At 45.4% G+C, this 15,710-nt stretch overlaps 1 protein-coding gene across 24 annotated transcripts in view; it reads left to right on the top strand.

The window, feature by feature from the left end:
* The window catches only part of RBFOX1 (RNA binding fox-1 homolog 1), a 1,171,625-nt gene extending 1,156,223 nt beyond the window's left edge, over window positions 1-15,402 (top strand). For 15 of the 24 annotated variants that reach the window (XM_060260432.1, XM_060260436.1, XM_060260441.1 and 12 more), the window contains 2 exons: window positions 5,390-5,465; window positions 13,368-15,402. In XM_060260432.1, coding sequence (XP_060116415.1) covers window positions 5,390-5,465; window positions 13,368-13,416 — 125 coding nt within the window. In that variant the 3' untranslated portion in view covers window positions 13,417-15,402. Of the gene's footprint in view, window positions 1-5,389; window positions 5,466-13,289 lie in introns of all 24 variants that reach the window. The other 9 variants (XM_060260455.1, XM_060260452.1, XM_060260445.1 and 6 more) reach the window with 2 other exon arrangements.
* The last annotated feature ends 308 nt before the right edge of the window (window positions 15,403-15,710 follow it).

The raw sequence follows: 15,710 nt of genomic DNA, 5'->3' as shown, positions 1-15,710 counted from the left end.
ATCATTTCTCACTTCTTCAGATAGAATTTGATTCAATCTGTCCTTTTATCTTGGAGAGTGGAGTGGTTTCACTCTGCTGAATGACAATAGCAGGTGAATGACAATAGCAGGTGTGATTGGATGTGATATGCAGAGCAGTAGTTGGTGTGGAGAAATCAACTTTGGTAATGGAAACCTAGATCTCGATTAAGTCCTGCTGGATGCATTGTCTTGACCTTCATGATCAGTTGCAATTCAGCAGTCTCTCTTTCTAATCTCCTTCTGAAATTCCTTTGTAAGAGAACTGCTAGTCTTAGGTCAGCAACTGACTGTCCTGGAAGGTTAAACTGTTCCCACACAGGTTTTCGAATGTTGTGGTTTCTAATGTCAGACATGTCCACTAGTTCTTTGTTGAAGGGACTGTCCTGTTTGTCCAATGTAGAGGGTGGAGCGGCGTTGCTGATATGTGATGGCACAAATCACATTAGAGGATGAAAAGGAGTAGGAACCTGAGATGGTCTGGCTGACGTTTCTGGGTCCACTGATGGTGTTCTTAGGATCTATACAAGAGCAAAGCTGGTGTCTTGGTTTGTTGCAGACTTTGGTACCAGAGTCTACGTTACTGTTAAGTAGTTTATCATTGTGGATATGAAGTTGTTTTAGGTTAGCGGGCTGTTTGTAAGCAAAAAAAGGTTGGTTCTCCAATGCTTGTGTAAGGGAAGCATCACCCTAAAACATTGGGAAAAGCATGCAAACTAAAAGCAAAAATTAAAAACCAACCAAAACCAAAGCACACTTTGATGAAAAACAAATACATAGATTGAAATCACAGCAAAAAATCTGTGATCCCTGCTACTTGGGTTCTCCCACTTTGGGAGTGTTCACACATTTCTCTGCCGAATTTAATTTCTCTCCTCATAACAAAGCAAACATTTAGTTGCGTACGAACGTCACACAGTTCTGCAGACCTGAATGTCCTTGGCCAATAAAAGTCATGCAGCCGAAGTCCAGGTGAGGAGGAAGGGAGGAAAAAGTGTACTGCAATAAAGGCAGAGCAGAGCTAAGCACCAAAGCCCACAATACCAAGCTGCTCTGCCTTCTTTCAAAATGGTCACAATCTTATATACCCTTGATGACACGTTGCCACATGTTGGCATATACACGTACTCATTGGCTGCGAAATCCAGCATAATTTCATCGCGAGGGCCAGCTGCACACTACTGATACACTTTGCCAGGCTGGCATCAGTTCACTGGACAGGATTTATGTTGCAGAAAGAAATTCTACTTGGCATGTGCCTGGACGAGATAAATCCAAGTTTGGGCTCGAAAAAACCCTCTTACTTCCGTTGTCTACTTCAGCAGGAACGCAGCAAGGCATAATGCAAGTTGTGCTTCTGAGATACATAAGACTGGAATGTTGGTAACTCTTCTGCCTTCTTCTCGATCAGGCCTAGCTGCGCGTTAACCCTTAAGGATTCTACTTAAGCATGCTTGTGGCTTTCTAAAGCTGCGTCCCGCATTATAACTATAGTGTGCAGGGCATGAAAACTGATAGTTCCACCCTTCTCCCCATTACTTAGACCTCCTATGGAATCTCGTGCCAAGTTTAAGAAAGATGTAGACAAGCAGGAATGGCCCAGAGACGAGCAGTGGAGATGAGCAGGGGTCAGAGAAACGAGTCCTATGATGAAAGGCTGAAGGAATTGGGTATACTTAGCCTGGAGAAGATTGAGAGGGGGCATGACCGTGCTCTTCAAATTGCAGAAGGGCTCTCTCACATCGAGGAGGGAAGGCTTGTTCTCTGCTGCTCTAGACAGCGAGACTCCACTGCAGGTTTCCATTTGAGACACTTCCCCTATCAGTAGTGCTGGTTTGCAAATGCAACCATGGTGGGTTCTCTCTCACTGGAGTTCTTGAGGCAAAGACTGAACATCCATCTGCTTGAAATGTGCTAGCACTGAGCAAGGGAATGGCCTACAAACCCTTCCAGATCTGTTATTCATTGATTGGTGTTAGTTCCCACTGCTTCCAGACGAGGCGGCATCAATTTCTCATGAGTATTGTGTGGTTTGCGTCACTCGGACACAAGAAGGCTTTGGATCAGTTAATGCAGACACAGTTGTGCGGATAACAGATTCATACAATGCTTTCCACAGTGCTGCAGAAGAACAGCTCCTCCACCCTGAATGGTTGCAGCCATGCAATTATCTCCTCTGTGTTTGTGGCACAACCAATCACTGCATTGTGGTGGTGACTGATCCCGTATAGCATGCATAGCAAGCTGTAAAAGAAGGTTCTGCAAGAATCTACGTACTGTGCTCATCCAGTATCCAAAGCAATTAGAAAATGGTTCTCTGGAAAACTGCTGATATTAGGGTTGCCACACTGAGTTGGGAAAGTCCTGGAGATCTTGGGGAGAGCAGGGTTCAACAATTGGAGGGGCATCAGCAATGCAGAACGCCAGAGAGGTCCACCTTCCAAAGCAGTCATTTTTCTCCCGTGGAACCGATCTCTGTAATTCCCAGAGATCTCCAGCCACCACCTTGAGAGTGGCAACCTTAGGAGGGGTTACAAAAAGGAGAAAATATTATTCTTTTCTTTTAAGTAGCCAGGATTGCGCCCTAGAAGTTTTATTTAAAGGGTTTGGTAAGACACTGTGACCTTGTTAGGAAGGTCAGATAGAAGTAATCAAATGCTCCCCTAAGGCAATGGCTAGTACAACAACATGATGTTAAAAATGTAGGACTTCTGCTAAAATGGTCAGCCTTGAGTTGGTCCCCTTGTCCTTATTTAGCATGTAGAAGCATCTTCTATTGCATCACACTCAGTTTCCCTGCACTTCTGTTGTCCTTTGTACAGGACAGAAGACCACTCATGGATGGATGGATGGATGGATGGATGGATGGATGGATGGATGGATGGATGGATGGATGGATGGATATCCTGCATCCATTGTCTTTGAGGGGCTTTCAGTGCTGCAATAGGGATTCTGGTATCTATGTTGTTCCCATTCCTTTGCTGACTGATTAGCCGGTCAGTCTTTTAGTTTGCTACGTTGATAACCAAGGATGAGGCAGATACCATGCTGGAGTGAGCACTGCATGATGAATTGAAAAACTGAACAGAGAGGCAAGACAGAACATGTTCAAGAGAGATTTTGGCTAGCCTTTTGCTTCTTACACCGAAGAGCTTATAGTTTTGCAAATAAATATTTTAAACATCTTGGACTCAAGCTTTTCTTTTTAATGTTAGAGAATGTTGGTCAGGGAATTGGTTCTCCTTCTCCTAGGATTTAAGCAGACAACTAGGCTTCTTTTTAAACGGGCCCTGGTTATACACCACAGGGCTCCCAGGTGGGATGTGCAGATGAGGAAGCTGGGAACAGCTCAAAGACAGGCTGAAGGTTAGCCGCTAGGAGGACACCAAGGCAGGACAGGGGCCTGAGGTCATCTAAAGACCAGGGGGCAAAGACTTACAGTATTAGCCTCTTCAGCAGCAATGGCTTACTTGGGAGTAGAGCCTTCCTTGGGAGTAAAGGTCTACTCAGGTGTAGGCCAAGAGAACCAGGAGGCAGGCATGAATGGAAATTGGGGACTAAAAGCCAAGAGCAGGAAAGGGGGGAAAGAGAGAACTAAAGACCAGGAAGACGGACAGCTGGCAAGTCCTGGGAAGTCAGAAGGAACCAGGGACACAGTATCTCTGGCCAGAAAAGTGGCAAGTCACTCTCTGAAGGCCCTGTTGCCTTCAAGCCTAATTCTATCAATCCAAATAAAGGCCCCAATCAAGGAATTCTGGGTAGAAACCCAGACCTAGGATCAGAGCCAGGTAACAGGAGGAAAACAGAAGGGAGAAGGCTTTACGTTTGTGTGTGGAATTCTGTTGTTATGAAAAACAGCAAGAAACCACAACCTTACTATCCTCCTGGGATCTGCCCATTATCGGACAAGCTGGAGGTGGATGGAATACCCAGGTGGAGAAGAAGCCCCTGGCCCCGAAACATCCCTCCTAGAATTCTCCAACCTCTCTGAAGGGCTAAGTTGAAGAATGCAGTCCATTATACTGTGCAGTTCCAAGGGGAAATCCCACACTTTGGATGGCAGCATTACATTTTTATCCAACTGCATTCGTCTCCTTAAGCTTGGTTATAACAGGGAGAGCTGTTCTCTTTTGCTTTCTCTTTGCGGCTCAGGCCTTTCTTGAGCTTTCCAGATTTCATGTGGGAGAAAGCTTGACGGTCCCCATGGGGTTCTCTCTGCATAATTCTGTTCATCGCCCAGCCTTTGAAGTTTGCCATTTGGGTTACTTGAGAGGCAATGTGGTTCTCGCCCCCCTCCCCCAGTTCAGCTTGGGAAAGCATATTGTTAAGCTCGCTTGCCTCTTGGGCTTGTTTCACCGACACTTTTGGAACATTTTCATTGCAGGGTTGCCAGTCTCCAGGTGGGACCTGGAGATCTCCCGCTTTTATGTCCGATCGCCAGCTGGCAGAGATCAGCTCCCCTGGAGAAAATGGTTGCTCTGGAGGGTGGACTCTATGGCATTGTACCATGCTCAGGCCCCTCCCCTACACAAGCTCCACCCTCTCCCAGATCCATCCCCAAAGTCTCCAACTATTTTCCAACACAGGCCTGGCAACTCTATCCCTGTGTTTTCTCAGTGACTTCTAACATGGTCCCCCCACAAAAAAAAACAACAACAAAAAAGCCCATCGAGGACCTATACACTCTGAGAACTCCTGCCAGGTCCGACTCAAGAAATATCTGGAGACTTTGGGGGTGGAGCCAAGAGAGGGTGAGATTTGGGGAGGGGAGGGGCTTGCAGGATGTTTTGAGGAGAGGCACCGGATGCTGTGCTGAAAATGTGGTGCGTTTACCTCAAAAAACAGCCCCTCCAGAGCCTCAGATACCCATGAATCAATTCTCCATTATAGCCTGTGAAAATCAGTCTTCATAGCGTAGCATGGAGTGCCCAGCAGACGTTTCCCTCTCCCCTCCGCCCCCCAACCCATGTCTTCTGATAACCTTAAAGCAGGGGGGAGGGCCTCCAAACTGAGGGATTCCCTGCCCCCCAACTGGGGATTGGCAACCCTAAAGAAGAAAGAGGGAGAGGAGATGCTATAAATCCTCCTGCAGCCATGCTGCTCGGGCTGCTGAGTGCTAATCTCAGCCAAGCTAATTATGCATTTGTGTTCCTTTCATCATTTTCATTTGTCGACTGAACGTGTTTTCCCAGAGGATATTGCTTCCATAAAGTGCTGAGTCAGTTCCTTTCCAGTGTAATTGGATAGAGGGGAAATGGTTGATTGCCTTCATCTTGTGAGTCCCCTCCATTTTTAACCTCTGTTCCTTCTTTTTTTTTTTTTATTCCTCTCCCCCTTTCTTTATTAATTGTCAGCTCTGCTTTCTTTTTAGTTACGGACGACTTTATGCTGCAGACCCCTACCACCACACACTTGCTCCCGCAACCACCTACGGCGTTGGTGCCGTGGTAAGTGCCGATTTCCGTCTCTCCTTCCTTCCCCGACTCCACCCCCCCCTTCCCTCTGCTCTACCCGGTTCTTAGCATGGTTGACATCTTCTCACTTTCCCCTTAATTGAATTTGTCTCTTATGCTAACGGCAGCTAAAATGCCAAATTAATCCTTCCCGGTAAACTTGATAAATGTCTTAATTTCTTGGCAATGTAGTGCATGTAAGTTTTTTTTTCTTTTAAAGAATTTTGCGAATATCACCTAGCTGAGCACTCGCCTTAATGGAATAATTAGTCATTTTGATAATTAAATCCATCACAAATGGAATCCTTCCGTGGTGCTGGCCGTTTCTTTCCCTCCCCTCCTTTTCCCCCCCCCTTGGCCTTGAATTTACATAGCCCCAAGGTTCAAGCCACACCAGTGATTATAGCAGAAAGAGCAGCAAGCAAGATCCTAGGCTCTTCCTGTCACTCAGCCCAGATGTCTGCTATCCCCTCCCCCCTTATAATCAGGGCCAGCTCTGCCACTAGGCAAATTAGTAGTAGAAGAAGAAGATATTGGATTTATATCCCGCCCTCCACTCCGAAGAGCCTCAGAGCGGCTCACAATCTCCTTTCCCTTCCTCCCCCACAACAGACACCCTGTGAGGTAGATGAAGATATTGGATTTATATCCCGCCCTCCACTCCGGAGAGTCTCAGAGCGGCTCACAATCTCCTTTCCCTTCCTCCCCCACAACAGACACCCTGTGAGGTAGATGAAGATATTGGATTTATATCCTGCCCTCCACTCCGAAGAGTCTCAGAGCGGCTCACAATCTCCTTTCCATTCCTCCCCCACAACAGACACCCTGTGAGGTAGATGAAGATATTGGATTTATATCCTGCCCTCCACTCCGAAGAGTCTCAGAGCGGCTCACAATCTCCTTTCCCTTCCTCCCCCACAAGAGACACCCTGTGAGGTAGATGAAGATATTGGATTTATATCCCACCCTCCACTCCAAAGAGTCTCAGAGTGGCTCACAATCTCCTTTCCCTTCCTCCCCCACAAGAGACACCCTGTGAGGTAGATGAAGATATTGGATTTATATCCCGCCCTCCACTCCGAAGAGTCTCAGAGCGGCTCACAATCTCCTTTCCCTTCCTCCCCCACAAGAGACACCCTGTGAGGTAGATGAAGATATTGGATTTATATCCCGCCCTCCACTCCGAAGAGTCTCAGAGCGGCTCACAATCTCCTTTCCCTTCCTCCCCCACAAGAGACACCCTGTGAGGTAGATGAAGATATTGGATTTATATCCCGCCCTCCACTCCGGAGAGTCTCAGAGTGGCTCACAATCTCCTTGACCTTCCTCCCCCACAACAGACACCCTGTGAGGTGGGTGGGGCTGAGAGGGCTCTCACAGCAGCTGCCCTTCCAAGGACAAGATCTGTGATAACTATGGCTGACCCAAGGCCATGCTAGCAGGTGCAAGTGGAGGAGTGGGGAATCAAACCCGGTTCTCCCAGATAAGAGTCCGCACACTTAACCACTACACCAAACTGGCTCTCCAAATTAGTAGGCACTTGCCTAGGGTGCCAGCCTTCTGGGGGCACTGAATTGGGCACCCCCCCCCATGTGATTTGGTGACCTTCTCAGTGCAGGGGAGTGCCAGAAGTTAATCTTGCCTAGGATGCCAGACAGTCTAGGGCCGGCCCTGCGTATTATAACTAATATACGAAATAAGAGTTATCCAGAAGTAAGGCGGGTGGACAGTGGGGGAGTTCGATCACTCTGGGTTTTGGATACAGAAAACGAACCCGGAACCGTAAATCTCTATTCGATATCAATAACGGCGACAACAACCTCTCAAAGACCTCACAGAAAACTCACCTATGCATTCATTCTCTCCATAATCCTTTGCACTATGAGAAAGGTTATCTAGGGCCAAGTACAGAGCCAGTTTGGTGTCGTGGTGAAGGGTGCGGACTCTTATCTGGGAGGACCGGGTTTGATTCCCCACTCCTCCACTGACACCTGCTGGAATGGCCTTGGGGCAGCCACAGCTCTGGCAGAGGTTGTCCTGGAAAGGGCAGCTTCTATGAGAGCTCTCTCAGCCCCACCCAACTCACAGGGTGTCTGTTGTGGGGGAGGGAGATAAAGGAGATTGTGAACCACTCTGAGATTCGGAGTGGAGGGCGGGATATAAATTCAATATATTCCTCTTCAACAGAACCATATTTCTCTCATCACTGGGATAATTAGGTCAATGTAGCAAAACACTCGCAACTCTAGTGGAATGAGATTTTGTTGCATCTAATTGAAACCCTCTTGATTTCAAGAGCCATGTCTAACTTTTGCTGGATGGGTGCCCATTGTCATCAATTCCCAGCATGGTACCCATGATAACAGTGGTGCTGACACTGTTCCTGGTGTTCACCAGGTGTTTTTAGAAAACAGGATGGAAACCAGGTGGAGCTTTAGCCCAGCTGGCCTTCTGATTGGTTGTGTAGCTTTTTTTAAAAAAAAAAAAAGCTGAAAGTGAGCTCGAAAGTGAGAATGCAAGGAAACATTTGCGGTTGGCTCCGTCTCCTGTGGCAGCCATTTTGTGACTGTGCCCATCACTTTGGGTCAGAATTCCAAAGATGCCTGCCAGCTCAGAAAGGCTGGAGACCTGTTGTGGAGACTGTGTAGCCCACTGCAAAACTGGCATTAATTCATTTCGCCCCACAAGTGATCAGCAACAGATGTGGAAAGGTGTCCTAGAAACTGATATAGGAAGGTGCTCTGTACACATAATCCCTTTCTGCATGAGAATCAGTTTACTTTAGGCATTGCAATGTTTTGTGTGTGTCAGAATGCCATATATAGTTTTCATTGTCTGCTTCCAAAATGAAACCCACATGCTCGTAGCAGCAGATGACCATCCCTGACAGATCCGTGGGGGAAGAGGAGGCAGAAGCTGGCTTGGATCGTCCAGCATCAAGAGGGGTGGGAGGCTAGATGAAGACTATTTCCTTGCTGCACCAATGGATCAGCATGTCATGATTCTTTTATGCCCAAGCTATTCTAAGTTGTTGAACCCGGGGCTTTTTTTGTAGCAGGAACTCCTTTGCATTTTAGGCCACACACCCCTGATGTAGCCAATCCTCCAAGAGCTTACAGGGCTCTTAGCACAGGGCCTACTGTAAGCTCCAGGGGGATTGGCTACATCAGGGGTGTGTGGCTTAATATGCAAAGGAGTTCCTGCAACAAAAAAAGCCCTGGTTAAACACATTATGGATAACAATGCTTGCAAAAGGCACAGCAGTGCTTTGGATTTGCTGCTTTGAGAAAGATTCACGTAGGAGTGGCTAGATGCACAAGCTAAGCCAATGGTGAAAATAGTAAGCCTCTGATGTTCAAATATGCGCTTTGAAAGCCACATATCAGGATCTGAAGGCAAGGGCACTGAAAAGCGTTCCTCATATGGAGGATTTGGGAATTATGAGCCATTCTGTATTAGCCACCCTTCTAAAGATTTCCCTGCTTCAACAGTGTTAAAGCAATTTATTGAATTAAGTGAACGGAGATTCATGACCCTGTTTAAGCAAACCCAATTCCCCTGGGTCAAGGCACTAGAGTTCATGTCCTCACAAGGCAATACCTCCCTCATCAAACCTCTCATTTTGGATGTTCTAGTTAAACAATTTTATTGATAACATATGGTAACAATTTCCGTTAATAACTTCTTTTCATCTATCCCATATGCTTCTTTCTAATCCCTCCCCCCACTACTTGACCCCCGCCAGTGTTATTTACTCAAAATACTAACGTTAAAAGGTACCCTTAATTACTAAAAACTAAAATTAACATTCTTCTTCCTTCTAAAGTTTAATCATTATCAGAAATTGTCCAAAGTCTTTTTACTTTCCACTCGTGTTCTAGAACATGGTGAGCTCTTGCCGTGCAAGAGAAATTCCATGCACATTAACATTTTCCCTGGTATGGTAAATATCAAAGGTCATGAAGATGCAAAAGTTCAACATTTTTTAAAATATGGAGAGGAATGACCTCCCATTTAAAACACACACACACACACACAAAGGTAGAAACTCCAAGATAAAAGTTGTTCCTCTTAATTGAAACTCTTTGCTTTCTTGGAAATTCACTTCCAGACAGGCTCAGGTTTGTTTTGAATTTGGCTTTGGATGAACTTCAGGTGCAAAGTGTTTGTACCATATCAAATGACACCCACAACACTGCTGAAATAACCGTCCGGGCCTTGAAGCATGCATGACAGCCCCCCCCCCCCCCCCCCCGAAATTGGCTAGGCTTTAAACTCTCTTTGCTTGCTCATTTCAAAACACTACAGGTGCCTCAGCAAAAGATCTCCACCTTTGCCTCGAACTTCCGCAAATACTTTTTTTTTTTTTTGCCTAGGCGGGAACTCCTGCACAGAGTAGGGTACTGTGGTGGCAGAATGGATTGCATCATTTCAGAAGATGGAATGATTCCCCAGAAACTCCCTACAAATAGAAAGCTGTCTCGATGGGGAGAAAGGTTTTATGCCCTCTCTTGGTTCAATCTGCCAGTTTTCTATTATGCAGAGTGTTTGATGCAAAAGGACTCTTCAAACAGTACTGGTGCCTTCTGCCACCTCATTCTCCTGCATGTGCAGAGACCAGGCTTCTGAACGCCAGTCTAGAAATAATCTTCCAAAACTCAAACATAATCTACCTAAAATTCTTTTATCTGCCTGAAACAGTATACCCAACATGCTGGACACATGTACAGCTTTCTGCTCTTGAATGGAAGGTGATACTGCAGGGGGGGTTGGGGGGGGGCGGGGTCGTACTTAAGAAGAATCCTGCTGGATCAGACCAATAGTCCATCTAGTTCAGCATCCTTTCTCACACAGTGGCCAGTCAGTTCCTCTGAACAGCCAACAACAGGAGGCTGAGGCCTTCCCCTGATGTTGCCTCCTGGCTCTGGGATGCAGAGGATGAGTGCCTCTGAATGTGGATGTTCCCCTCAGTTACCACGTTTAGTAGCCACCGACAGACTTCTCCTCCATGAATCTTTCAATAAGAACTTAAGGAGAGCCCTGCTGGATCAGTCCAGCATCCCATCTCACACAGTGGCCAACCAGTTCCTCTGGATAGCCAACAACAGGGCATAGAGGCTGAGGCCTTCCCCTGAGAAGAACATCAGAAGAGCCCTGCCAGGTCAGACCAGTGAGGGTCCATCTAGTCCAGCCTCCTGTCTCACACGGTGGCCAGCCAGTTCCTCTGGAGGGCCAGCAACAGGGCAGAGAGGCTGAGGCCTTCCCCTGAGAAGAACATCAGAAGAGCCCTGCTGGGTCAGACCACAGAGGGTCCACCTAGTCCAGCCTCCTGTCTCACACGGTGGCCACCCAGTTCCTCTGGAGGGCCAACAACAGGGCAGAGAGGCCGAGGCCTTCCCCTGAGAAGAACATCAGAAGAGCCCTGCTGGAAAAGACCAGTGAGGGTCCACCTAGTCCAGCCTCCTGTCTCACACGGTGGCCAGCCAGTTCCTCTGGAGAGCCAACCACAGGGCAGAGAGGCTGAGGCCTTCCCCTGAGAAGAACATCAGAAGAGCCCTGCTGGGTCAGACCAGTGAGGGTCCATCTAGTCCAGCCTCCTGTCTCACACGGTGGCCAGCCAGTTCCTCTGGAGGGCCAACCACAGGGCATAGAGGCTGAGGCCTTCCCCTGGTGTTGCCTCCTGGCTCTGCGATTCAGAACATTAGTGCTTCTGAATGTGGAGGTTCCCCTCAGTCACCATGTTTAGTAGCCACTGAGATTTATCCTCCATGAATCTGCATAAGCCGCTTTTAAATTATTTATTCCACGGTCGTCACCGCTTCCTCTGGAAGTGAATTCTACATTTTAATCACTCTCTGTGAAAAGCAGTATTTCCTTTGGTCTGCTTTGAACCCACTGCCCATCAGTTTCAGTTGGATGCCCAATGTATCGATAGCTGCACCAACATTATCTATTAAAATGCCATTTCTAACTGTCGTTGGTTCTAGTTTTGGAGAAAGGTGGCTTGCAAATGCTACAAAATAAATAAAAGGGATTGAATCTTGTGATCCATGTGCTGTTTCCAAGGACGGGGAGGAGACCCTTTTATTTCCACCCCACGTTTAACACTTTCCAGCCCATCCACAGCACTGAGAATGCCAGTGGTAGTGTTGTTTGTGGATACAGTTATGGTTTGAACTCGGGGGCCACTGTAGACTCTTTGATGGCAGCCTCGGGGCATCCTCTAAAGCTCTGGGAATGCGCAAAGGCTTCTCTGTGAAAGGGAATAATCCATGTGCAAAAAGGACTGCCTGTTATGCACAGAGAGTCCTACACCTTCTTTGTACCTAAAATCAGTAGAAAGCATATACGCAGCACCTCTTTGAACACCCCAACAAGCAGAGGTTCCCTTGAATTTGGGCAGTCCTGCCTGGCTGAAACTTCAGAGTGAATTCTGAGGAAAGCTAAGAAGAGTTTGACAACCAATGGCAAAATTACTCTGCAGGAGATTTCTGCCAGTTCCTTATCAGAAAGGCAACTATGCTACAAATGACGTTGAGTTTCTCAACCCAGCCGTTTGAGTGGTAAAATCCCCATTCTGATATCCTTTCTCCCCCTGTGCAAATCATAAACAGCCAGCTATTTCTCCGCCATTTTCAATTTTCGCCCCTCCAATCTTTCTTCTCTCTCCAAAGCACGCATATGTTCCAACAAGATCTGTGCAGTTTTCAGCATTGTGTGTACAAATGCGCTTTTACAAACGGCTGTAATGAAACATACAACATGCCCACCCAGTACAAATGAATCTATAATTCCAGTGGCCAAAAGTGGAAAACTGTTGATCTAAATATGAACCTCATACACATAGGCACACATTGCTTAGCCTTACTGCGATCACCTACTTAATCAGTCAGTAGGAGATGATTCACCAGCTAAGAATTCTCTACTTGGTCAGCAGCTGTACTAACTGGTACCCGGAGCTGGCTATGCCACTCGGCAAACTAGGCGATTGTCCAGGGCGCCAGCCTTCTGGGGGCGCTAAATTGGGCACACACCCCATGTGACTCGGCGATGTTATCAGTGCAGGGGGGATGCCAGGCATTAGCCCTGTCTAGGGTGCCAGACAGTCTAATAATAATAATAATAAAATAATAATTTTTATTTATATCCCGCCCTCCCCGCCAAGGCAGGCTCAGGGCGGCTCACAGACGTGGAAAGTGCCATGATTACAGCAATACATTATACAATAAAATACATTAAAATACATTAAATAAATAAATAAATTAAAACCATTACAATTAAGGTGCTATAATGCAAGACATATCAGATGCATATCAGATGGCTGGATGTTATTTCAGGATTCAGTCTGGAAGGCCATTGAAAGAGGATGGTTTTGCAGGCCCTGCGGAACTGATTATAGTCCCGCAGGGCTCGGACCTCCGCTGGTAATTGGTTCCACCAGTGAGGAGCCGTTACTGAGAAGGCCTGCTCTCGGGTTGTTTTCAATTTGGCCTCCCTAGGTCCAGGGATTTTTAAAAGATTTTGGGAGCTAGATCTCAGTGCTCTCTGGGGGATATATGGAGAGAGGCGGTCCCTAAGGTAGACAGGTCCTCAGCCATATAGGGCTTTAAAGGTAATAACCAGCACCTTGTAACGAACTGGGAACACAATCTAGAGCCACCCCTGTTGGTATCCCAGTTACACAGTTCTCAGGGGTCTCCGAACTTTGCTTGCCACCCAGAGGACGGGGCAGTAGTCATAGCGACACAAGTTTTGCAAATCCGGTTGTGAAGAAAGCCGAAGTAAAAAAACAATTCCATCAAATTGCTTTTGTTTCAGAATGCTTTTGCACCCTTGACTGATGCCAAGACTAGGAGCCATGCTGATGATGTCGGTCTCGTTCTCTCTTCATTACAGGCTAGTATATATCGAGGGGGATACAGCCGGTTTGCTCCATACTAAATGACAAAACCATAATACCCTTCCAATGTGGGGGAAAACGGAAGCTTTCCGAGGCCTGGGTATTGCAATACATGCAGTAGTGCATCATTTTAGCAACTCTAAACAAAACAAAACAAAACAAAAATAAAAAAAAGAGGAAAAAAAATCTACATTTTTTATCTTATACCTCAGATATTTTGTTCTGTGTATTTTAATATTGTGGGTCTTTTAAGTTATGACGTTACCTAGTTTGCTGACTGTAGAAAGTTTTGATTTTGTTCTTCTTAATTATTATTATTATTATTTATTTTCATTGTGGTTGATTTAGAAAGCTGCTAGAAATGGATTTTTTTTAAAAAAAAAATACTGTTTCGGGGGGGGCCACAATCAAGACTGCTATATCATGTAAATGAATTATATATGCTGAATATTAAGCTATTGGGATTTCCTCACTTTGTTTTGTAAAAGTATAAGTGACATATCTTTTTATTATTATTATTATTTTCCGGCAGAAGACATTTAATTTTTTTTAGTTTTCCAAAGGGAAGGGGGAGAGGAGGAGAGTGGGCGGGGTTCAGCTGAGACTCACTTCCGATAGATCCCCACTGCTACACCTGTCGTCATTAGATCAGCTTGTCTCAAATGATTCACTGTTCTTTCAAAGCCAAAGGTTACGTTGTTAATTTCGAGGGGGCGGGGCGGGGGTGGGTGGGGCAGAGAAGAAGGGGGTGCTTGAATTGACATCTGTATATACAAATCTAATTAGAAGCTGAACAAAGCACCCTTTTAATGCATTCCACCAGGCAGTATTACGCGCCAGTCATAGACTAGTTCTTTAGGCAAAAAAAGAAAGAAAGAAAAATACCTGCTAGTTAGATCATGAACAAGCATTCTTTTTTATATTTCTTCCAGTATAATAAAGTATTGATATCATTGCAGACTTTTATATTATGGGAGGATTAAAAAAAATTAATAATAATAATAATAAAGGTTAAAAAAAAGCACTGTTTCTATTTTTTTTTCTTTTTTTTCCAAAAAAAAAAAAGAAAGTAATAAAAACTTAAATTCTTTGTACCAGTTTAAAAAAAAAAAAAGAAGTGTATAAAAATTTACGTCTGTGCAGTGGAATTATTCCTTTCAAGAGAAATGTACACACCGTATGACGCTTTAGACTTTCAGTCCAGTAGACCAACAGGTAGAGACAAAACACATTTATCATTTTTACAGAATTTAAACGCTACTCATACTCAAAATTTATATATGCATTTTACAAGTAACTGCAACCATGGAGTAAAGATGATCATGGTACTTTCATCCTGCTTGGTACTTTTTGAAACATGAACGTGTTGTGTAAGCGAACTGCAGTTTTTCAAGGTGTTCCAAGCCCTGCCCTCTCGTTTCATTTTCCAAACCCAACATCACCATGATTATGATTATTATCCCTATTGTTATTATTATTATTACTACTACGACTATTATTTGGGCCCAAGGCAACATAAAGTAGAGGTGAAGATAGCAGGACGTGCTAGTCCAACACTCCCCCAACACTTCCCGCCCCCCCCCCCCCCCCCATGGCACCCAAGAACAGGTGCCAAAGTGGCAGCTTCCAGCACAACTGAAAAATTGCAGTTTGTCTGTGCATATGTTTGAGAAAAAAAAATCTTTCCATGTTGTCCTGTTTACAAGTTAGCCTAATTTGGGGGGTTTGTCAGGGGTCTTCTTGTTTTTGTATTTAAAATTAATAAAAAGCAGGAAAAAAAATTATGAAACCGTCTCGCCACGGTTTTGCTGCAGATAGTTATATTCTCATGTGTACCGTGCCAGCCCGAAAACAGGCAAGCACTTTAGAATGATCAATTCACCGCTGTGAACCTGCCAACTCGCTATAAACGATTCTGCTTTTTAAAAAAGTGTTTGTGATCAGGCTTTTTCTCTTTGTCATCGTAATGTGCATGCAATATGATCAGTTGAACAATAACCATCAATAAAGTTTCACAAGATTTGAAAACAAGGTTTCTGGAGCATTTCTATCAAAAAGGATGAACAATTAGTCAAGTATCATCAAATCCAAACCGAGAGGGGAAAGAGGGAGAGAGATGGGGGGAAGGTTTAAAACATACAAACTGATTTTTAGAAAATAGCTACTAAAATTTCTTTTCCCGCTGGTGAGGGACTAGACCACAAAGGAGGGGGTTAGATTTTAACCTCCCATCCCCCATTGAAATCCTAGGCCACAATCCAGGGGGATTTATGGACTATCACATACTCCCACTGTGGTTTTCATTCAGCATCCTGTTATGCATTCCGCAATTCCCGGAT

This window comes from Heteronotia binoei, chromosome 20 (assembly GCF_032191835.1).
Source record: "Heteronotia binoei isolate CCM8104 ecotype False Entrance Well chromosome 20, APGP_CSIRO_Hbin_v1, whole genome shotgun sequence".
Classification (NCBI taxonomy): Eukaryota; Metazoa; Chordata; class Lepidosauria; order Squamata; family Gekkonidae; genus Heteronotia; species Heteronotia binoei.
This window is presented reverse-complemented; position numbering and strand designations above follow the sequence as displayed.